Genomic DNA, 24,951 nt, shown 5'->3' on the forward strand with positions numbered 1-24,951 from the left:
CTGACAGACTGACAGACTGACAGACTGACAGACTGAAAGACTGACAGACTGACAGACTGACAGACTGACAGACTGACAGACTGACAGACTGACAGACAGACAGACGGACTTCCGGGACCCACTTTTTTGGCATTGTCTACCATCGTAATGTCATGGAAAAATGTTATCTCAACTTTTTTTTTTGTACGAATGCATAACTTGATATATAGTACCTATATCGCAAGTAAAAATGAAGTCTGGGCCCATTTGGGCTTAGTTGTTTAGCCCGGAGATTTCTCTGGGCTTAACTTTTTGAACAGTTTTAAATCTGTGCTACCAAAATAATTTGTTCATAAATTGTTTAGAATTTGTTTACAAACGTGAAATGACAAAATGTAGGGTGTTTTCATATGTCGTTTTCCAAAATTATGGGAGACAATCACTCCTTTTTTGTGCAATTTTGGAATTTGTTCACGATGAATTTGACAAGTGGAGTGATTTGACGTTTGCTTTGCATGTGTTTGTAATACTAAATAATAAATAAAATAATAACACAATCTTTTAAATTCACTTTTATTGATTTTCTTTTTTCAATACTTTATTTATTTTTTTATAAATAAATATAATTTTCTTCACAAAATAAATTAAAACAGCCACCCAAGAATTTGACAAGTAGTCCATGAAGAAAAATGTAGAAGTATTGGTGATCAATCCCTCACTCCTTCAAAATTTTAGGAGTGAAGAATTCCCTCCAAAAATGCACTCCTTTTAAAATTTTGGAATTTGGGAGTTATTATATAGGTAGGAGTGACACTTTTTGAATTTTGGAAAACGACAGTAAACGTCTGTCAAACTTAGGCCTGCGTTAGTCGTGTTCATAAAGTCAGATCAGCGATCGGACTAACTTAGTCCAACTGCAGTTCTGCTGTTCATAAACGTCATTATGTCGTCAACATCGGGCAGATTGCGCAGCCAAAATTTTATTGCTGCAGAGTTCACGAAGAAATTTATTTGGCTCTTGATTCGATTTTTTTTATTGTAAATTATTGTTAAACAAAAAAAAATGAAAAGCAAACATATTAATTATTAGGGTGGTGCCAAAAATGTTTTTTTTTTTCTTTTTTCGAAAAATTTAGATTTTAATGACACAGAAGATTTCTAAATCGTGTTTTTTGAGAAAATGAATTTAAATTGATTTTTTTCGTATTAGGGTGGCTCTTAAAAAATGTTATCTTCTACAGTTGCTGGTGGAATTTCAAAAAAATCAAATCCAAATTATCGAAGAAAACAAATTTTCCATTAGGGTGGTTCAAAAAATTTTTTTTTTTTTCAATTAATTAAAAAAATTAATTTTCACTGCAGAGAAAGTTTATAAAACATGGTTAATGAAATATATACAGCTGTGTTCAAAATAATAGTAGTGCCTGCATCAAAATAACATTTTTTATAATTACGGTGCTTCTACGGTTAAAAATTTAGTTTCTTTGATGTCAAAGTTTGTAACGGTCAATTACTAATAAATGTATCATAGTTTTAAAATGAAAAAGAAGGTTCCAAATAATTTTTCATTGACTTTTGGTTGTTCTTTCTAATTTGACCTGTTCAAAATAATAGTAGTTAAAGTTATTTTTGAAGAATTTAAAAGCGGTTTATAACATAGAATATTTATTTTTGGTTTAAAAGTAAGTACTCATATAATATGAACAATTTTTCAACAAAAAACGATTTGTTTCGGTTTTAATCTATTTAAAGTTCGATGAGCAAAACACTGCAGTTCGGATAGCGGAAACTTTTACGAAAGCTGCTTGAAGAAGGGAAAACCTACTTGGAAATTCAAGGTTTTATGAGGATGCTCCCCTGCAATGGTAGCCAATGCAATAAACTCAACGAAAAACCCCAAACGCGCGGTAGAAAAAGAAAAAAGACCGTCGTAGATGACAGGCGTACTGTCCAGATGAGCAAAGTTGAGCCTTCAGCATCGTCGTTTCGAATCCAGAAGGCTTTAAGCCTGGATTGCAGTGCAGTGAACATTCGGAGGCGACTGTTAGAGATTAATTTGTACGCTTGAAGTCCACGAAAAGTTCTGTGAAACATGTTAAAAAGCGTATCCAGTTTGTAAAAGATTACATAAACTGGCCAGCGAAGTAATAGCGTAACATATTGTTTACTGATGCGAGCAAATTTGTCCTCTTTGGTGGTACTGGATCTCCAGAATACGTCCGATGTTCCAAAGTATACGACGGAAAAAGTTAAACATGGAGGGTCGAAAATTTTAGTATTTTAACATATTTCTTTGTTAACAACGGTACTTTATGTGAACTTCAAGCGTACAAATTAGTCTCTAACAGTCGCCTCCGAATGTTCACTGCACTGCAATCCAGGCTTAAAGCCTTCTGGATTTGAAACGACGATGCAGAAGGCTCAACTTTGCTCATCTGGACAATACGCCTGTCATCTACGACGTTCTTTTTTCTTTTTCTACCGCACGTTTCGGGTTTTTCGTTGAGTTTATTGCATTGGCTACCATTGTAGGGGAGCATCCTTATATAACCTTGAATTTCCAAGTAGGTTTTCCCTTCTTCAAGCAGCTTTCGTATAAGTTTCCGTTATCCGAACTGCAGTGTTTTGCTCTTCGAACTATAAATAGATTAAAACCGAAACAAATCGTTTTTTGTTGAAAAATTGTTCATATTATATGAGTACTTACTTTTAAACCAAAAATAAATATTCTATGTTATAAACCGCTTTTAAATTCTTCAGAAATAACTTTAACTACTATTATTTTGAACAGGTCAAATTAGAAAGAACAACCAAGAGTCAATGAAAAATTATTTGGAACCTTTTTTTTCATTTTGAAACTATGATACATTTATCAGTAATTGACCGTTACAAACTTTGACATCAAAGAAACTAAATTTTTAGCCGTAGAAGCACCGTAATTATAATAAATGTTTTTTTGATGCAGCCACTACTATTATTTTGAACACAACTGTATGTACCTAATTAGGGGGCTCAGAAAAATGGTAACACTTGGAATCCAACCAAACTCAATTTAATTAATTTGACATGAATTTAATATTACTATAGCAAAAAACGCACTTAAACAAACTTTCTGTATAGGTACTAAAACTCATTTTTTTTCAAACGCAAAATAAAAAAACTTTCTTGAACACCCTAATTAAAAATATTTTTTCCATCGATAATTTGTTTCAAATGTGAACCACTCGTTGTTTTTATTATTTTTTTAAGAAGTATGTATTTTTTTTTTGAGCCACCCTAATGTAACACGGTTTAAAAATTTTTCGTGTTATTAAAAACAATATTTTAGGAACTGAAAAGTAAATATTTTTTTAAATATTAAACAAAAACTCATTGTGTGGTCAACGGCGTATACAAGGGGGGGGTCACGGGGTCATGACCCCCCCCAAGAACTCAGAACTTAAAAAAGAATTTGTTATGTGATACTGAAATCTCTTGAGTAAGATTATTTTCAAAATGTTGAAGTTTTAGAACATGAACGAAAATTAAAAGTAAAAAAAATTTTTGGTATTCAAACAAACTATTTTACCATATTTTGGGGATGTGGTCATATTTTTAGCGAACGCTATGCTGGATTAGGATTATTTTGATTCGTTCGCTAATATTAGTTGAGCTGTAGAGTTTTGTATGAAAACAAAATCCGGATAAGTATTATATTCAAAGCTTTTTAAAAGAAATTGAATCTAGTAGGTACACAAAAATAATATCTTAAGGGTAAGACACTGCTTACCAGCAAATAAAAGAAGCAGCCATATCTTCTATTTTTTTATATGATGAAGTGAATAAAATATGTTTTAAATAGGGAAGCTTTCTGTGGCCTTGCTGTGTGGAGGTCAATTCTGTTGATAAAATTCGTCCTCGGCAAAATGTTAAAGAAGGATATCATTTCTCAAATCTTTTTAGTTTTTTTGCAATGTTCCAGTTCAATACATTCGTCTGATAAAATTTGGTGAATTTTGTTTGCTTACAGAATATAACAGTATTTTGTACAATTGTACATACTAAATTTGCTAGATCTGTTGCATTTTTTGAAAAAACTATCGATTTGTTAATCATCATAGAAGCAATGTAAGCAACCTTATCTAAGGCAATTTAAATATTATTATTAAATATCACTTAGGGCTAATTTTTTGAATAGTTAGATAAACCTAAGTTAGAGCTTGTTCCTAGGAATAAAAGTTTTTTTTTTATAGTGACATTTATTCTTGTGATAGTCTATCTGACGATTGAAAAGGCAGGGCTTAATCTAATAAATACAACTGAATGTTTTTTAAATTGTAAACCGCTGATTAATACCTGAAAACGGACGAATTCCAAAATATCGCCAAAATAATTTTTTTTGTCTTTACTATTTTAATAGAGGTATTTTAAATATTAAATACAATTTTAAAACAAAATTTAAAAAAAATTATATTTTCAATGCAATTTTTTTTACAAAACTTTGCGATTCGTTTGCCTGAGGTTAGGAAGACTTTTAATTCAAAAGTTAAAACTGTTATTAAGTAAAAACGATTTTTATTTTAAGTTTCTGGGCTAGCGGAGAACAATGAACAGTTGTTTTGAGGCAAATTATTCAATCGAAGTACTCGTATAGTACATTTTATTTTTAGGAGAGGATAGCCTCAATTGGTCAAAATTATAGCCTAGTATGCTGCTGATAAGAAACGAAAAATCCCATACAAAAATGAAACAACGAAATGGTAAACCAAAAATTTCGTTCAACTTTTCGTTCTGTAGTACCTACGCTGTTCGCCACAACGAAATTGAAAGCCTAAACTTCTTTTTCGCACACAAACAATTGCCGGGGACACTCATTGTGTGTGGAAAAATGACATTTTGTGTTTTTTGTTTGTTTTTGTTGTTCATTTTGTCATTGCATGTCTTTCTGCGATGCGTGTTTGCTTTTTTTTCATTTATGTTTTGCAATTTTTCGGTCCAGATTTCGCAAGCATTTCGTTGTCCTCGTGGAGACCGACGAAAAATTTCGTTTCACATCAGCAGCGTTCTAGGCTTTAAGGCTTAACGCTAAACTTAAACGAATCTCATACCGTTTTTGTTTGGTTATTTTTAGAACTACATTCGGAACTTTTCTATTCGAAATGCAAGACGCACAAATTTTAATGTTTAGGCCCATTTGCTCATACTAGTCATAAATTCTAATCTTAGATAGGTCGAATATAGCTCTAATGTTTTACTTAGTTTATTCTAAGTTTCTAAAAAATATTTATGTTAAACCTAGCAACGATTCACTTTCATGCGAGAAATCGCTGAGAGCTTCAAATTAAAATGTCAAACGACTCAAACGTCAGTGTATTTGAATTGTTTTTGAGAAATTAACCGGGAATAATTCAACAAATTTATTATTTTGGCAATTTTTATTGCAGAAAAAAGTGTAAAATAGTGAAAGTGGCAATAAAAGTGTGTTTAATTTAATAAAAAAAATTACAACAAAAACATTACTGTTAAAAAAGGAGCCAAGTTCTCCTATTTTGAAATTATGCTGGCACAAAAAGTACTGAGATGTAAAAGTGTACCAAGTTCTAAAGTTTGGGTTCAAATTCGTATCAATAAAATTTTGATTGCTCTCTTGACAATTTTTCTTTTAATTACCGATTTTTAAAGTTATTTCAAAAATTGCCAAGTAAACAATCAAAATTTTATTGATACGAATTTGAACCCAAACTTTAGAACTTGGTACACTTTTACATCTCAGTACTTTTTGTGCCAGCATAATTTCAAAATAGGAGAACTTGGCTCCTTTTTTAACAGTAATGTTTTTGTTGTGATTTCACTACTTTTTGCAAGGTATGGCTGTAGAATTGAAAATCTCTATATTTGATGAAAATTCAGTGAAAATGGGCGGTTGCCACGCCTCCTGGCTGAAATTCTCAAATTTTAAATTTTTTCCTTTGTGTAAACTACCATCTCTACCATTCTACCAAATTTCAAGATTCTACGATAGTCAGAAGTGCTCTATAATATTTAATGAAAATTCAGCGGAAATGGGCGGTTACCACGCCCCCTGGCTGAAATTCTCAAATTTTAAATTTTTTCCTTTGCGTAAACTACCATCTCTACCATTCTACCATTCTACCAAATTTCAAGATTCTACGATAATCAGAAGTGCTCTATAATATTTAATGAAAATTCAGTGGAAATGGGCGGATGCCACTCCCCCTGAATTGAAAATCTCAAATTTTCGATTTTTCCCTTTGTATACACCACAAGTCCTATCACCGTGTAAAATTTCAAGTTTCTACGTTAACGGGAAGTTCTCCATAATTTTGATGATCTGTCAGTGAGTGAGTGAGTGAGTGAGTCAGTCAGTCAGTTACGGTTTTTGCGATTTTTGAAGCCCTATATCTCAGAAACTACTCATCGTAAAAGGCTGAAATTTTGTGAGAAGTTTGGTTTTGACAAGCTCAATAAATGTAGCGAGTTTGAAATTTCTAGCATCTTTGGTGTGGAAGTTAGAGGCGGGTCGAAAATGGCCTGAGTTGTTTCCTGTAAATAAGGGTGTAGTGCCAAAGTTGCTAGAGAACTTGGCTGGGCACTACCGTGCCCCTTGATTATTCATTTGACAGAATTTGTTTTGCAAATATTTTTGTTTGTCAAAAAATAATATGAGATATATAAAAACAAAAAGTGAACAGTGTTTCAAAAATGTATGTTGTAAATTTTACGATCTGAATATCTGCTAATAAATGTGAGTGAATTTATATTAAATTGATAATTTATTTCCTTTTCTCCCACATACATCAATTTTTTAAGCCGCGTTCTTTCTTTTTTGGTCAATTAAATACTTTAAGTACCTAGATCATAAAATCCTTAAGTTCTACTATTTCTTCCCCCTAAGTTATGTTAAACTTAGAGAAATTTATGACACAATTTGAAGTTCGTGCAAACCGCTATGTATAACTTTAGGGTTTATGTTTCACATAAATATTTAAGACTCGTTTCAGCAAATGGGCCTTAATAATTCAAAAAGCCCATTTTCAGGTTTATGGCTGCTATCAAAACTTTTGAAAAAAAAAAAAATTGGCATGACCCCCCCCAAGAAGCAAACTTGTATACGCCCCTGTGTGTGGTCTGCTTCTACACGAAGTAAGCTCAGTATTTCAGTATTCTTCCCAAAGAAACAACAAATAACTTGGGTTTGAAAATTCCGATCTCAAAGAAATAGCTGTTAAAATATGAATTAAGAATAATATTAAAGCCAATTATGTTTTTCTTTGGAAAACACAATAATCCGAGGCGAAAGCTTCAAACAACCCTTTTTGAGATTAAAAGCTGAAAGGCTTTCGTTTGGAAGACCTATGATTTTTCAAAAGATGTTATAAAGTTCATTTGACATCATTTATCCTTTCATTTTTAATGAGGCATTTCATGTGATAAACCGAAAGATTCGCTGGTTACTGTGGCGTATGCGTAACATTTTGTTTTCTTGATTGAAAGGTCACACATTATTAGACAGTGTTAATATATCACGATTTCATTTTGAAAGCTTGTTTTGCATATGTAATTTAGATCGAAGTCCAGGATGGGTGGGTATAGGCTCACAATTTGCGAAAACAGCCAGGAGAGTGTGGAAGTTTCGTTATACGTGTGGTTCCGAAGGTTACTCTCCTACTCTGATCCCGTTCCCATCACTTGTGGCATTTCATTTCTAACTACTACTAACTTCGACTCCAAATACAAGGAAATCAGTACAATGTCTAAGAAAAGACTAACCTTCCTCGCCCTCTTACAATATGCCAAAGAGCTTATTGAAAATTATAGTTTCTGAAGAAGGCTTCCAAAAAACTACAGAAACTATAGCCTGGATAATGTCTGCTTTAGAGACACCCATTGTTCTGTTATTTCATATCTAATCAAAACAAAAGAAACAAAAACCTTTAACATAGAGCCCTTCTGTCTCTAAATATTTTTTTTTTTTTATTTAAAAATTCTTATCTGCGTTCTATTTTATAAATCTTCAATATTACCTTAATCACTCTCTTCTTCTTCATCATCCTCCTCGTCATCCTCATCTTCATCCTCATCATCTTCATCATCGTCATCATTTTCACCCTGATCCACTTCCTGATCATCATCTTCATCACTTTCCTCATCGTCCTCCCCAACGAATCCATTCTCAACTATTTCCGCTCCACTTTCTGTATCTTCTTCATCCAAATTTGCCATCTCATCATCTTCTGTTTCCTCATCATCAGACCCCTGTCCCAGTTGAGCAGCATCTTCATCATCCTCATCGCTGGTATCATCGTCTTCCTCTTCATTTTCGGGCAATTCAAGTTCCTTCACTTCTTTAACCTTCTTTTTTGATGTTTTTTCTCCCTTTGCACTCTCCTTTTTGGTTTTTTTCCCTTTCTTTGCCGCCACTTCATCTTGGTTTTCACCCTCCTTCAGGGAAGCTGCCATTTCTTGGAGTTTCCTCTTCTTCTCCACACCAGACTTTGTCAACTTCACCAATTTACCATCCTTTGTCATGGTAAACTTGGAGAGTACTTCATTGGCTTCTCGTTTCAATTTGACCATTCGCTCTTCTCGTGGACCCAACACTGTTGGAGTTTCATCAGGTGCTTGTCCCATACTAATGTACAGAGGCAGTGACGAAGTCCCAGTGAGACCAATTCTCAGATGAAGTGTACGAACATTACCCAAGCCACCGGGAAAACCTTGTTTCAGTTGCTCGACCACCAAAAGGATATTATCAGCCAATTGCTTTGCACTGAATTTATGTGATCCCACTGGAATGGTCTGCAATGACCCTTTGGCCAATTGTCTGTAGGCAGTCTTTTTCAGAGACTTTTCAATCTCAGCCTTGACGTTTTTATTGTCATTCAGGCGAACCGATTGCAAAGTGTTTCTTGGCTTATTGGTGAACTTTCCAATAATACCTCCGACATGAGCCATTATCCGACCATCACTCAGGAAGTATTCATAACTGGCACAGAGTTTCCTCTTTTGCTCGAATGTACCGTACTCTTTGCGGAGTTGATTCATTGGCATGACTGTGATGCCTTCGACTCCAAGTCCTTTTAGCCAATCTTCGTAATGATGCTTTGTTGCTTCATAATCGACTTTGGCACCACGTTGCAGATCAGGAACAAACAAAAGAACATCATCGTCTTTGTCTACCAACGAGTGTTTCAAGTTTCTGGAATTGAAAAAAAAAAAAATGTGTTGGTATAATCCGTCAGCCAGATGAATAAAAATGGTTTAGATGTTAAATTTACAGTTTTCGGCCAGCGTTATTGATAGTGTGTCAACCCGCAACAAAACGGCAAAGCGGAAAGCATGAACAGAAGTTTAGTCCGAACAGTGATGGCAGATGCCAATTTAAATTTTTTTTTTTTTTTTGAAAAAAAAAGGTATAAGTACGACTGCTAATTTGACTAATCGAATCCTACAAAAGAAAATTGCAGATAAATCGCCTGAAGAAATTTAGAGAGATTAAAAATTGGACTTATTTCATTTACGTATATTTAAATCCGTTGCTTGGTTTTATTACCAAAAGAAAAACGAAAAAAAATGAGACCTAAAATCTACGATATGTTAGTATCGGCCGATGAAAAAGTTTGTTTGATCGAAAAAATAGTTTGTTTTGCTGCACAATTGCCTTCAAACTAAAATACTTCCTACAGACCCGACTATTTAGTCGGCTGCCTGTGTGCACACTAGGAGCCTGGCAATAGTTCTCTGGATCATCATTATTACTATTATTATCAGAAAAATAGATTATTATAATCACTCATATCACGCGGTTTTGAAATTCTTGTCTTCTTTCTTTCTCATCTTCTAAAGACAGGACTTCTTCACATTCTGTTTCTGAAACATCATTTACGGAATTATTACCTGTTTGTATTTCTTCTGACGATAAATTTACCTCCGATTGACTTTCTTCTGATTCAAATGTTAAAGATTCAGTATTTTTTTCAGGCCTTACCAGTTCGTTTTCTGTCAACGAATTATTCAGGTCAAAATATTCTTCGTCAATATCAAGATCTTCAACCGATTCGATGAAAATACATCTTATTCTCTCAAAATTTTACATCACGACTAATATGTGACTTTCGGTTGATTGGATCATATAGTCTGTATACAATACTTAATCGTTGTAGTGTCCGCACTTACATACATTTTCATACTGATTAAGAGGCCGACTAAACTGTTTGCCGATAGAAAGTTTGTAGTGTGCGGGGGCTCTTAAAATAAATATAAAAAAAAATGAAATGAAGCTTAAGAAGACGAAACAAGAAAAGATATTAAAGTTCTATCAAGAATTGATTATAAACTAAGTCTTGAGCAAGATGTAGAATATATTTCAAAAAAAATTCAAAGACAGTTGGTTTACTTAGAAGAATTCAAAATAAAGTAAACACTATTACTGCTATAAATATTTACTACCGTATGTAATTATTAAACCACATTTTGAATACTGTTCTGCTGTTTTGTATTTAATTAACCAAAGCTCTAATAATTAAGCAAATAATTTACTACCAACATACTTTTCAAAAAATAATAATTACGTCAGAGATGTTCAACCACATACACTCCTGCTCAAATTTAACGCACATTCAATTTATTTTACAGAAAAGTCCTATTATTACTATTATATCTCACAGTATCGTGGTTATTTTCTCAAATGAGACAAGAGTGACCTTAAATTGAAGGTATGGAATAATGTTTGTGGGGGAGATTTGGAGAGGTATGCTGAAGTCTATCTGTCAACCCGCGAACCTTTAAGAGATGAGTCATAAATTTTCATTTCATTCCATTTTTCATATAGCACGTACGGAGCTAGTGAGCTCTCCTACGCCTACTTTAAGTACCCAAAGATACTTGACTGATATCCTCGAACAGCATGCGGTTCCAATCACCCCTAGATTTGGTCCACAGTTGAGTCAGATGCAGGATAATGCATGCTAGAGTGGTTTGAGAATATCTTCAAGATTAAAATAAGCCACCCTTGAATTGACCACACAGATATCCGGATTTAAATTCAATAGAACATGTCTAGGAAATGTTGAAAAAAATGCTTTTGTGATCAAAATCCACCTCAAAGCATTCTTGATCAACAGAAAATTGCAGTGAAAGAAAAGTTTCAACAAAACCTTCAAAAGTTTGTTTCAAAAGGAAGTCCTAGGTAAAACTCCGTACCCATTTTACAGTAGTTTAGTACCTATTTGTGTGAAGATATCACTTGCTACCCGATTTGAGTACTAAAGATTAGTAAAATAACCAGGTACAAGGAGCTAGTAGCGAACCGAGTCCTAACTGCTACTTGGTACTTGGTTGTGTAAGCGCAGCTTACACAACCGGATATCTGTTTTTCTGTTAATTTACTGAGTCGTTTCAATAGTAATTCAGCTTTGCAACACTGGCAACGCGTATTTTGAGATACTTAAGAAGGACAATTGATCTTACACTAAATTATATCAAATGAGACGATTTAAATGTGATGGTAACTGCCATGCCAACGACTTTGAAAACGACCTAGATGAGCGAAAGTCAGTCACAAGATACTTATTTCTCAGGCCGGATGGAACCACAACAATCAAAAACGATAGCACTATCAACTTGTTGAAGCTAAGTACATGCTAATGGGAGCATCAGTACAAGAGCCATTGTGGATTAGAGGACTTGAAGGAGAGATTTTTAAGAATAAAATCGTCGGCCTCAAAATTTTACAGGAGAGACGAAAGAGTAGAGAAACAGCAGAGTAGTGTGGGAATAAAATGCTGTGCAAAATTTGAATTTAAGTCTATTTAGAGTTTTCGAAATGACTTCAAATTTTCAGGGTTGCTCCGCTGACATATATTTGGTCAAAAAAATGGCATTCAAAAGTCATTTTCGAAAAAAAGGTGATGTAACGAGGTTTCCTTATGAGGCCGACGAAATGCAAGCAACAGACATTTTTTGTGACTACCGTGGAGCAGCAACAAACAAGTTGTTTTTTTTTTTTAATTTATTCCTAAAAAGAAATATTTGCTATAAATAAGAATATTCATTTTCATAAGAAAATCCATATTAAAACAAAAGAAATTATTTATTACAAGGTTTATAGAAATTCATCAAATATACTCACAATCTGACCATTCTCTTGGGACAACTGGGAATCTTGAAGCTGCCAACCTGCAAGAAGTACCGATAGTCATCGAATATAGAAGACTTCTTTGTTTTTACTTCTTTTTCGACAGTAGTTTTGAGTGCTTCAGCTACTTTAATAATATTCTCGGCATTGACAATCGAATTGAATCGCTCTTCATCGTAGGGAATTGGATCGTAACGAAATGGAGTTGCAGGTGCTTGTGCCTTGACTTTTGGGGATTCGCCTTTGGCAGCAAGTTGTCCCTTTTTGAAAGCAATCTTTGCTATCTTCTTTTGTTGCAAAGCAGCCTTTGGCTTCTTGACTTTTTTGATTTTTTCAATTGATGGAGTTGTCACGGGAGCAGTGGGAAGGGAAGGTGTTTTTTTATTATTCTTGTTCTTTCCTGGCTTTGCGGCAGGAGGTGGAACCACATCTTTCTTTTTTGGTTCAATGCTTTCTGCGGATTTGGCAGCTTTTTCCACTTCGTTTTTGGCCTGTTTTTTATCTTTTTTACCCAATTTAGCTGGTTTTTCAGAAACCTTATCTTTTTTGTTGGCTTTTGCAGGGATTTCTGCAACGACCTTTGGAGCAGTTTCTTCTCCATTCTTGGCTAATTTTTTGCTAATTTTGGCAGGGATTTCTGCCACAACTTTTGGGGCTGCTTCAACTCCATTCTTGACCACGTTTTGTGTCTTGTTTTTATTCTTTTTCTTTTCTTTCTTTTGTTCTGGTGATGATTCTGGAGCAATTATTAAAGGTTTCTTATCAATTTTCTTCTCACCATTTAAATCCTTTTTGTTTGGCTTCTTTCCTGTTTTGAGTGCAACTTTTGCTTCCTTTACCGGAGTACTATCATCCAAAAGTTTTGCATTTTTTGTTGAAGATTTTTCCTTTTTTAATTGGTTTTTCTTTTGTTTAATGGGATTATCTAATTTTGGTTTTTTTTCCAGTTTTTTGGGAATTGGTTTTTGTATTTTGACCATTTTTATTGGATTTTTATTGCAAAAGTTTTTGTGTTAAAAAGATTCAAAACTCACACGGCAAAATTGAATGGATGTCAAGCACGTGCGTTGGGAATTTGACATTTGTTGGTGTTTTTTTTTTTTTATTTTTATTGGTTCGCTTAGCATTGAGCTTTGGATAATGTTGGAGAGGAATATTGATGAGTGCGTTCAAGGAAATTAGGGAAGTTGGAATGCGATAAGTGGTAAAGCTGCGTCCATATTATTATGGTTTTTAAATTGTTGACCAGCATGCTACTCGTCCACACACTCAGTTTGAATGTGTTATATTTCATGTTGAATGTCAGTGAAACGTCGTTTTTGAATTCAACTGCCATTTCACTGTCAAAAAGCTGGAACATCTTCAACATTCTTTTGGTCTTATCGATTTCAATCGGGTTTTGTTTGGATCAACAAAAGTTTAGCAGCGCTATTGAGCAACACGTCCAAATCACCCAATGGAGATAATTTTGCAAATAATCTCATTTCGAATGTCAAATCGTAGTTTTGAGAGTGTCTTAATTACTAAGGGCCAGTTGTACAAATATTTAATCCGTGGATCAGCAACTTTTATCTTCTGAAATCGGTAGCAAGGCTGAAGTTTGGCACTGGTTCAAGGTTCATATATGGAGAAATAGCCACATTCATGCTTGAACCGAAGTTGACCCGCAGCTAATCCGCCGAAATCGGTGAGTTAACTTCCTGAACCAAGGTTGATCCACGTTTGTACAACTGGCACTAAGTGAAAAATTGTAAAATAAATTAAATTTGTCTCATGTCACTTTGACTGGGTCCCCTACAAACAATTTTGATTCTCTAAGCTTTACACAAGCAACTATAGGTGTGTTTTTTTGTTTATCTATATAGATTTTGTGCAAAAAAAACGACATCGAGATTTTTGAAATCAAAACAATTTACATGTTAAAAACAACAAAAACTTTATCTGTATAGATTTTTGAAAAATCCAGATAATTATCCAGATTTTACTTTCTCTCGATAAAAACTGTAGTGCCAAGGTAGTTTAATTGTTGTGTTCATACAGAAATATCTGAAAATATTAGGTGTGTTTTTTTGTTTATCTATATAGATTTTGTGCAAAAAAACGACATCGAGATTTTTGGAATCCGTGTTAAAGTTTGGCAGCACTGAACATTAACTTTGACAACTGTCTGTCAAAAAGTTTGCTTTTGCTTTTTTATTTAAAAAATTAAAATTTAATAAAACAAAGCTCTAAACAAAATGAGAGAAAAAAAACAAACAAAAAAATCGTAGAATTGTTCCTGTTTTACCTATGCTTACTTATGATGCCCAAGGAGATGACGAACAGAGATCGCTGCCACACATCGACAATGGTTTCCATTCCAAACTACCACCAGGAATTCTACCACATGGTTTGCCCACTATGAAGGAAGTTGCATCAGCCATAACACCACTTGAATACAAAAAAGAACCTGAAGAGAAAAATAAAGTAAGTGAATTTTTTCTCTCCTCTCTTTACATTAATTTAACATTTGTGCTTTCACTTTAGGAACTATCGGAAGAACAAAAACAGATGATCATCTTGTCGGCGGACTTTCAAAGGTTTGTTTTACCCGCTGGACGTGTCATCGAAAGGGCTCTATCTGAGAATGTCGACATCTACACCGAATACATTGGAGGTGGTGATAGGAGTCAAACGATGAGAGGACACATGCTAGGTTGTCATTGAATCGAGATTTCCACGAAGACCGATGGTCTAAGAATCGATGCATCACTTCAATGGATTGGTCAACACATTTTCCTGAACTGGTTGTTGTTTTATATCACAATAATGAGGTTTGCATTTGTATTTTTTTCTACGATTCTATCTAAAACCCACTAACTTTTTTAAGGAGAGTCACAATGAACCAGATGGTGTTGTAATGGTCTGGAACACAAAATATAAAAAACAAACACCCGAAGATATATTCCATTGTCAAAGTGCCGTTATCCCAACTAACATTTCAGCTTCGGTTAAGGTACTACAAAAGCTACATTTCAGCTTCTTTTAAACTTTAGTAAAGTTGTTGGGCATGGAAAAAGGAGAACGTTATACAAATTTGACCCTCTATAAGGATCTTAAACGAAGCTTTACAGAAGCTCTACCGAAGCTTTGAGATTTGACAGATAGCTTCGGAAGAGGCTGTATATCTCTTTAATACATGTCTTATCGAAATTAAAAAAAGACTACAAAAACAAAAAAGAATTCATTTTTAACTGGTTTTAAATCATGAATTTTAGCTTTTGATCTGATATTATATTTAACATTCCATTAGTTTTTAGTATATCTATTAATAATAATTTTAAAAGTATATAATTTTTTTACCACACCCAGGAATCGAACTTCGTATCTGCTTGGTGGTAGTCCATCACTCTACCCACTCGACCATCCTAGTATATTCATTAATAAAATCAAAAACTTAATCAGTTCAAATAGCAAAAAAATGTCCGAGCTAAATTATTCAATGTCAAAACCAAAAAGTGTCCGAGCTAGATTATTTAATATCAAAACCAAAAATCAAATACAAAACTTGGTAATTTCTGTTAAGCTTTTATAAATTCATTAAACAGGCTTATAAGAAAAACAAGCTTTCTTCGTTTAAGTTTCTTTAAGTTTATTTAAACAACTTATTAGAAGTTGTTAAACAAGTCCGAACTTCTATAAGCAGTCAAATTCTGAAGCAAGCTCAATACAAGCTGTATACAAAGTAGATCCTGCGAGATTTCAATTTACAGAAGCTGTTGTGCTAGTTGGGATGTCAACATGCTTTGCTAAATTCAATCAAAACCTTATACTCGGTGGAACGTATTCCGGTCATATTGTATTATGGAATAATCGAGTGGAAAAGCGCACACCCATCCAGAGGACCAGAGGACACCTCTAAGTGCAACTGCACATACGCATCCAGTGTATTGTTTGCAAATGGTTGGCACACAGAATGCAGACAATGTGTTATCGATCTCAGCCGATGGCAAGCTTTGCTCATGGAGTTTGGATATGTTGTCGATGCCGCAAGATACACTGGAATTGCAGCCACGGCAATCGAACCCAATTGCTATCAGTTGCATGTCCTTTCCATCGAATGAGATTAACAATCTGGTTATGGGTAGTGAAGATGGCAATGTTTATTATGGTAAAAGTTTGTTGTGATTTTCCATTTGCTTATAAATAAATTGTTGTTTCTACTCAAGCTTATCGACATGGAATACGTTCGGGTGTGTCTGAAGTCTATGAGAAACATTTGGGTCCAGTGACGGGAATATCAACTCATCCAAATCAATCTACAACAGATTTTGATGATTTGTTTCTTACATCGTTCATTGATTGGACAATTAAGTTATGGAGTCTTAAGGTGAAATTTAATATCTACTATAACGACCAATATGTATTACATTTTTTGTATTTACTTGTAGGACACTAAACCATTATATTCATTTGAAGAAAATTCAAATTATGTTATGGTCTCCAATTCATCCCGCCTTGTTCGCTTCTGTCGACGGCAGTGGTCGCCTTGATTTATGGAATACCGAAGTGCCCTCGGCATCGGTGATTTTTTTTTTTTTTTTTTGTGTATGTATGATAATGAAAATTAGTAAAAGAGTATTTACTGAGTAGGTACCTACTTATGAAAAAAAAAAAAACATGAAACAAAAATGTTAAATGTTAAATAAATATACATATAGGTAAATTTAGTCAAAAGCTGAGTAATTCTTTCTTTGAGTATGTTATTTATTTCTAAAAACTAATACAAAGTTATGTGTTGAATTTTTTATGGAAACATTTTGTAAGTCTGATGTTGCAGTTCCGAGATTATGCAGTGAGGCGCGCACAAATTTGTTCAATTAATTTTCATATCGGATTGGAAACTTGTCAGATAAATCTTAATGAGAAAAAGCAAATTACGTTTTAATTTTGCAATTTGCAATTTAATAATTAAATAACTTATTTCTAAGATACATTTAAAATTTTGATGGCACAAAGGGGGTCTGACGTTAAATAATAATGACAAAGTTATAAAATATAAACAAATATAATACATGGATAAACTTAGTTTAAAAAGTCTGCTGTACTCGAGTTGTTCAGACCCGGATGTCCAGTTGTAGGGTTGGTTAAGTTGGGTTGGGAATCCATGTGTTTTGCCTTAATTCCTCCCTCTGCATAACTGTTTAGGAGGGGAAAGCAATTGCGAAGAAGATTCATGCAGATTTTCTCGGGATCTCGATGGGGGCTTTAGACCCATTTGTAGAAGACATGTCCTACAGAAACAAAACGACATCAATGCAGGCAGAGTACAGAAGGAATATATCGAACCAAAAAAGGAGAATCAATAAAAATATTACCTGCAACCAATTGGGGAGCTAAATGATGCTCTGAAACAATTACCACTTTCACATGCCATTTGTTTCCACACTTCACTTATCATGCACATGTCGTCCAAGTTTGAACGCAGTGAAGCGATCTCTTATAAAATGGTTTTTCATCAACGGGAGCTGAAGGATTTTTGGGTGTTGAATGAGCTGCATAATGCAATGTTAGGATTGTCTTGCTTGTTGCTGTCTGCTGTTTGGGATGAAAAGTGTTTCCTGGGGGAATATTTTTCGGGAGGTATGTTTGTATTTGCTTTTCTTCGCAGCGCACATACATGACGTGTATCATTTTAAAAATGTAAGAGACTGTTTTTGTGGTGGGCATTCTAATGAGGCAATTTATTAACAACAAGAGCTTTGTTATCATTTATTCATGTTGATCGTCTAAGAATAGACGTTTTCGCAAACGAGCGGGCATTCCAAGAACATTTTACATTACATTTTGACTGTGAGGGTTGAAGGTACCGACACGATTAAGACCCAAGCGCACAGTACACAGAATTCTTCTTTTGTGAAATAATTCCTAGAAAAAAAAGATAAATACGCTAGCTCATTGTAAGAATAAATTGATTTACTTTCCATCTCCTTTTCCGGTTTTTCTCTTTAATTTTGGGGAAGATATCGCACTCATGCAAACACGTGAATCCTAAAATTATTAAATTAAAAAAAAAAACCAAAGTTTATCGCACAATTTTCATCTTTTTCCAAAAAATATGCTTATACTTACATTGATTTGTGTTGTTTGTTATTCCTAATTGAATTCAATTTTAAATATTAAATTTTTTTTTGTCATATATCTGTCAACTGCAGCTGTCGTTTATTGGAATCTGACATTTAATAAGTGTAATGTACCTTGGCAGTACTGTTTTCTATCGAGAGAAAGTAAAATCTGGATAATTATCTGGATTTTTCAAAAATCTATACAGATAAAGTTTTTGTTGTAATTAACACGTAAATTGTTTTCATTTCAAAAATCTCGATGTCGTTTTTTTGCACAAAATCTATATAGATAAACAAAAAAACACACCTATTAACAAAAAAAAAAAGCGGAGAAAACGAGGTTTGAAAAAAACTCTCATAGAAAAAAATAATCAAAAATTTGTTTGACATGGTTGCATTGAAATGTTAATATCTCGAGATATACGCAATGCACTTTTCAGATAAAAGTCTTAAATGGATCCTGATAAGATTGTTGAACAGATATGTATATAAAATTACCAAAGTTTTTTCGAAAAATTAGAAATAAAAATAAAAATGTTTTCACATTTGATTTTTAAAAAATCGAAAAAAAATTCAATATGGCTACCTTCAAACGCTTATAACACAAGAACGACGCAACTAATGTTAATGGTCATGGTCTTAAAATGTAGCTAAGAATATACAGATAATTTTTGGTTTTTTGTGAAAAATAAATTTTTTGAATCCAACATGGATGCCATGGCCATATGAAAATTTTTGTTTGCATCCAACATGGATGTAATGGCCTTCCCACTTCGGAGTTAAAATAAAAAAAAAAAAAAAAACAAAAGCAACATTTTTGACAGACAGCTGCCAAAGTATATGTACAGTGGTGCCAAATGTTTGCATGGATTTCAAAAATCCCGATGTCGTTTTTTTGCACAAAATCTATATAGATAAACAAAAAAACACACCTTATAGCACCTGTAAAGCTTTAGAAGCAAAATTGTTAGTCGGGTCATGTTCAACCCGACTAATAATTTTACTTCTACAAAGCCTACACACCGAAAAATGTTCTCCGTTTCATCGGTGATCGCTTTTTTTAGATGCGTTAGTGCCTGGCTACACAGTGATTTTTCAATCGATTGAAAAATCACATGCGGTGGCTACACACTGTTGTGCCCAATCACGTTCAACTTTTACATTTTCTAGGAACAAACGTCAAAAAGAGGAACAATTTAGCAATGGAACTGTACTACCTTCAGAAAATTCAATTCCCTTCGTGAGCATCTTCCCCCTTCACTCCTCATCCCTCTTGCCTACAAACTCACTGCTTAGGCGATTGAAAAATCACCGTGTAGCCAGGCACTTAATTGACATAATTTTCCTGATCTCCATAATCGAAAGGATTTTCCTCTCTTTTATGGCTACTTTTGACGAGTCGATTTTTGCCGTGCGGCGAAGCTTTTTTCGTGTGAACGTAAGTCGAAGGCTACTAAAGTGACATATTCCCCATGGAAAAATCCTAGTCGACCGACATATCGTGCGGCTAAAATTGATTAGTGAAAAGTCGGCATTATAGACTATTTTCACTTTAGGTCTGTTCAAATTTCAAATTCAATTTTTTTTTATACGATTTGACAACCGAAATAAGATAATTTGTGAAATTAGAAAATAGCATGTTTTCACTAGAGCCCAAATGAGACAATTACGCAAATTATCTCATTTCGAATGTCAAATTCTATAAAAAAAATTATTAAAAAAATTCACAGATTTTTCAAAATTTTGCTACAAAAAGTATACCAAACAACCCGATTATGCCTGAATGCATTCATTTTTCAATGACATTTCCAGCTATTTTCATAAAACGTCATTTTTTTGTAAACAAAAAATTTGTAAAATTATAAATTATAAATAATGGAAAACAAAATTATTATTTATCCCAAAACAAAGCCACTAAGGTAAAATATAAATAATACAAATATATGAAAAAAAAATCTTATATTTTTGCCAAGTCCCCCAGAGTTGATTGCCCAACGTAACATTTCCATTGGATCTCTCAGAACTGGACTTAAAAAAACATCACCTACTGGAACAAACGAAGAATCTGAAGAATTATCCAAAATCTATGGTATTTCAATAATTTATTATGTTCCCAATTAAACTAATCACTTAAACAATATTCCAGAGGAGTTAGAAAAACAATTGTCAATTCCAAGAATCGACCGATTAGATGGTAGATCCAAAGGTCAATGGGATGATAAAAGAAATGCAGTTAAAATTTTACAAAAAGAAGGCAAATTTAATGTATTTGGTTATTCATTGAATGGTAATATCTATTTGGAACCATATGAAGCTTTATTTTTACTTGAATTAGTAAGTTTTTTATTCAAAATTAATCCAGAATTTGATAGAAAATTTGAGTTTTGTTTTCTATTAGAATCGAATTGATATTTCCTATTACTCGATGACAATGTCCATTGAACAAGGTTATCTTCTTCTTCTTGGAGAAGAAAACAGTCTAAACTACAACAACTATTTAGTTTATTCATTATTCTCTCGAATTGGTTATATTGTTCAGAAATACCAGAACATGATGTTTTCAGAAAATCCAGCAACAATCGAAGATTGTATTTGGACTCTTCTCGAAAATTGTCTACAAAATAAACCAATTCCCGATCGAATTAGTAATTCAGAACATTTTACACAAATCCAGAATTCAATGGTTGATATTCGAAGAAAAATAATAAACCAAGAAAATCAGATTGATACAAATGAACCATATGAACCATTTATGGGAAAGATAAAATCTACTGGGAAGAGAAAAGTAGACACAAATGACTCCGGTGGACCCAACAAAAGACCACGATTACAATATGAATTGTTTGACAAACAAAAAAGTTTCATTGAAATGTTAAAAAATGAAGATGATTATAAGAAATTTGAAGAAATCTTCCAGAGTTTCGATATAATCAAACTGAAACCTCAATTTGAGTATGATGATGAAATCCAGTTGAATGACTTGGAAATCCAATTTGATATTCATCTGCATAACGACAACTTTAGAAAGTCCGAACCAAAGTTACCTGCATTTCGATTGGCTATTTTAGATAAGAATCAAGTCTTTCCAAGTAGATCGGTTATATCAAAGTGCTACCATAAGCAGAAGCACAAAGTGCCTGTTTTGGTGGTGTCAGTCAGTGAATCGAAGCATATTCAAGCGTTTTTATATTATTTTACTTAGAAAAAATGAATAAATTGTGGAATAAGCTTTGGAAATTGTTTTTCTTTTGTTTCTATTTTTTCGCAATTCTCCATGGTATTAAATAATCCTCTATTCCCTTCCGGGAATAAGGGAAACTTGTGCAAGTCCAACAGCTTGCAAAGATGAAGATGCGTTGCATTACCTGGCTCCTGGGTACAGGCAAATGGAAAAACAATAGCATTTACATATTTGACCTCAGTAATTTAAGGCAAACGAAGTATTGAGAAAGAAAGAAAGAACTGTAAGTAATAACGAAGAAAAAATAATAAAAATTATTTTTATTTTATGTAGAGCGGTTGAATATAATTCAATTTCAATGTTAAAGTCCCACTGTTGTACCTGGGCGAAAAGCTTTGGAGTTGAGGTCACTTGAACTTTAAAATTGGAACTGTAAATAGTTGATAAGAATGAGAGGAGAATGATTTCGAAAGTATATAAAAACGGCATTTAAGTAGAAAATCAATCAAACTTCAAACGGGTCAAGAAATATCGTCTGTAATGCTCACATTCGACAAAGACAAAATAAAACAAAAATAATGTCAAATTCAAAAGGTTTTTCCTCAAGAACTTCAACAACTCCACCACATCGTCGATCCCAACGCTCATCCTCAACCTAATTCCAATTGTTATTTTCCTTGACAATTAAATTGCTAGTAGAACAATTTTCCGCCGATTCTACACTTTAAATAAGTAACTTAACTCCTCTCGAGAGTGTAAACTTTACCATGAAGCACATATTTTTTTTGCACTCGCTCGGTACCGAGAATCCTTGGATATCTCACGAATCAGCCACTCGAGATGGTATCCTCGTCATTATTCTGAAGAGGTGGAGCAGGTTCAGAAGTGTTAGGGACTAAATATTTAGGTAAATTTAAGGTCTCTTATTGGTTAGCTGTAAAAAAAAAAATCATGCCAATTCAGGCGATTTTATTGCAAAGTTGACTAGGAAGTTAAGCAAGAAAAATCTCCCTAACTCAATTTACTCGTCTGCATATCTATCTCTTTGTTCGGAAAATGACGTTGACTAAACGTTTCCTTAAAGTAACCGTGTTCTACTACGTGGACAAAGCCACTTTGCAAAAATTTCCATCGATCTTAATTATTCTTCTGAACTTTTCCCAAGTCTCCGGTCTCCTTCCCAATTACTATTTGCATTCTTTCCAAGTTCATGGAAACATTGACCAATCAACTCATAAAATATATTGAAAAACAAAAGCTTCTAAATGACCAGCAGTAAGGATTTCGTAGAAATACATAGGTCTATTAGCGATTTGAATGCATAATCTCACCAATAGATGTAAAGTACTTGGTATGACGCTAACCTTCGTTGGAATGACCGTATTTATTTCAAATTCCCAAAAATTGTGCTATACTTAAGTTTTCTCAAAAAGTGCAGGAAATACTTCTTAAACCCCTTCTGATTTGGCTTCAATTTATTAAGTTTAATTCACATATTTGGTAAGGCACTTCGGAAATATCGTTGCCCCTAATCAGAAATGGAGCTGAAAAAATACAAACTTTGTTCGACAACTTAGGGAAATCAAGCAAAAATGGAAGAACGTATCTAGGAGATTATGACTTTAAAATAGCAAAATGATATCAAGGTAGTTATCACGAGGTCCGCGGCCCTAAGTCCGATTTGTTCACACTTGATTATCCTTTAATCAAGAATTTTTCTATGGAATAATCCTTCATTAAAAGATAATCGACTGTGAACAAACTGGCCCTAAAAGAGCTAATGGAATTCTCCAATGATGAATAAACAAAAAAAAATCTATTTAATTAACATTTTTTATTAATATGTCAAAATTGAATATGAATAAAATACAGAAAACGTTACAAAGTAAATATATTCCACATAACATGTTATTTGGAAATAGGTAATTGTTCCTTTGATGAAAATAACGCCTTCAATGTTTCATTTATTAAGGCCGGATGTTTGATAGTCATTTCTTCCCAGCCTATTGTTTCTGTAATATCTTTCCCATGGAAGATGATATAATTTATAGTTTCTTTTTTCAATAGCTCCATATTATAGCGATCAGCTAAGATAAAAGTATCAGCTGCTCTATCAATGGACAGTTTTTCATATAGAGTTATTTCACACATCTTTTTTAAATCGTCCAAGGCATATTTATCAGCAGCAATGAAAAGCTCATCAGCCATTTCTTTTATTTTTTGAGAACTTCCCGTGTATATGAAATGCAGCATTTCCTGAATAACTTCGGGTTTGACATCGGTTATGACGACTCGACCTGATTTGGTCTCTTTCATGTCATGTTCGAACATTGCTTTAAAGACATCACTTCGGGAAGCCAAGATAATTTTATGAGCTGGAAATTCAACCTTACCGACTACCAATTTGACATCACTAAGACTTTGACTTTGAAGAAGATTAGCAAAATCAGCAATAAGAGTACTTTCAGGATTTGTATTCTGTGTAATACCTTTTCGTCCAGAAAAATCAACTGTATTAGTTACAACATCGATTTCGCAATAAATTGTCAATATATCACCTGGAAGGTAATACTTTAGTAAATTGTTTCTTCCAATCTTTAGACGCTCATACTCCTCATTTGCTTTAAGCTCTATAACACCCGAACTTGTCTTCGAATAACTTTTTTTTCCTTCAGCATTCAAAACGGATATTTTGAATTTGCCCATAATTTTATCCCCATTAACAGGTTCTGATGATAATTTTAAACCTATCCAAATTTCACTGGAACCATTTAGATAAAGCTCCAATCTCCATTTTAAATTGTCTTTATCACACCTACAAAATGCGGGTGAATAGTGGTAACAAGTTTCAGTGAGGTTGCTAAAATTTTGTATGGTCCATGTATAGTTTAAATTACTGTGTTTTGATTGACTGATTGTCCAACTTTCAAAAGCTTCCGTTAGCGGTGGTAAGGATAATTTATACACTCCCATTGTTTGCTGAGCCTTGTTTTCTTCCATTTTTTCCGAAAAAAATAATCAGTTCGACAGTTAAAACTTTAAATACTCGTATATTAATCTTATGAAATCGACTCGAAGCTGTTGAACAAAAGTACCATACTGTTTTGGTATTTCCCGATTTATATCATATTGACCATACCAATATGAAAAAACTTCCAACGTTTTATCCCCAAAAACTGTAAATATCAGTTTGGATTTTTAATTTACAGTCGTATTTGTGCATTCTATTCGAAAATAAAACAACAACAATGTGTAGGGTTATGATCAGTGGCGTAGCTACTGCTGTATCAGCTGTATCTATGTAACAGGGCCCCCGGGATATAGGGGCCCCAAAAGATACAGAGCACAAGACGAGTCCAAAAACATTCACTAAAATGTATTAACTTAAAATATTTTATTATTGAAATTCCAGCGAACCCCACATGCGGAGCCGTAGTGTGAAGCAGTAAAGTGGGAGAGCTGTGATCCCATTCGAGATCATGACTTTCGTCGACAATGGAGAAGAAGAAGAATTTATTATTGAAATTGTTATGATAATTATTTTTTGTACA

General features: G+C 33.6%; 3 protein-coding genes, 1 long non-coding RNA gene and 1 pseudogene across 5 annotated transcripts; 2 read left to right on the forward strand and 3 right to left on the reverse strand.

The window, feature by feature from the left end:
- Nucleotides 1-7,912: 7,912 nt before the first annotated feature.
- Nucleotides 7,913-13,196, reverse strand: LOC129910509 (ribosomal L1 domain-containing protein CG13096). The gene is made up of 2 exons (XM_055987912.1): nt 12,110-13,196; nt 7,913-9,178 (listed from the first exon to the last, which is right to left on the reverse strand). The coding sequence occupies exons 1-2, from the start codon at nt 13,093-13,095 to the stop codon at nt 8,005-8,007; spliced, it is 2,160 nt and encodes a 719-aa protein (XP_055843887.1). The 5' UTR covers nt 13,096-13,196; the 3' UTR covers nt 7,913-8,004.
- Nucleotides 13,197-14,244: 1,048 nt separating this feature from the next.
- Nucleotides 14,245-16,747, forward strand: LOC129908439 (cytoplasmic dynein 1 intermediate chain-like; annotated as a pseudogene).
- Nucleotides 16,748-17,031: 284 nt separating this feature from the next.
- LOC129912123 (uncharacterized) lies at nt 17,032-18,820 on the reverse strand. 2 transcript variants are annotated; one of them, XR_008771749.1, is made up of 5 exons: nt 18,806-18,820; nt 18,227-18,368; nt 18,075-18,145; nt 17,473-18,022; nt 17,032-17,388 (listed from the first exon to the last, which is right to left on the reverse strand). It is a non-coding gene; the product is annotated as an uncharacterized LOC129912123 (long non-coding RNA). The 2 variants fall into 2 exon arrangements; XR_008771748.1 differs by lacking the exon at nt 18,806-18,820 and having other exon boundaries at nt 18,227-18,490.
- Nucleotides 18,821-20,012: 1,192 nt separating this feature from the next.
- On the forward strand, nt 20,013-21,456 carry LOC129910209 (uncharacterized). Its single transcript, XM_055987487.1, has 4 exons — nt 20,013-20,138; nt 20,193-20,308; nt 20,366-20,553; nt 20,618-21,456. Exons 1-4 carry the CDS (start codon nt 20,095-20,097, stop codon nt 21,419-21,421), a joined length of 1,152 nt encoding a protein of 383 aa, XP_055843462.1. The 5' UTR covers nt 20,013-20,094; the 3' UTR covers nt 21,422-21,456.
- A 1,759-nt stretch (nt 21,457-23,215) lies between these two features.
- On the reverse strand, nt 23,216-24,534 carry LOC129912149 (protein roadkill-like). The gene has a single exon (XM_055990277.1). The coding sequence runs from the start codon at nt 24,398-24,400 to the stop codon at nt 23,309-23,311; it is 1,092 nt and encodes a 363-aa protein (XP_055846252.1). The 5' UTR covers nt 24,401-24,534; the 3' UTR covers nt 23,216-23,308.
- Nucleotides 24,535-24,951: the final 417 nt, after the last annotated feature.

The sequence above is a fragment of the Episyrphus balteatus genome, chromosome 2 (genome assembly GCF_945859705.1).
Source record: "Episyrphus balteatus chromosome 2, idEpiBalt1.1, whole genome shotgun sequence".
In the NCBI taxonomy this organism is placed as follows: domain Eukaryota; kingdom Metazoa; phylum Arthropoda; class Insecta; order Diptera; family Syrphidae; genus Episyrphus; species Episyrphus balteatus.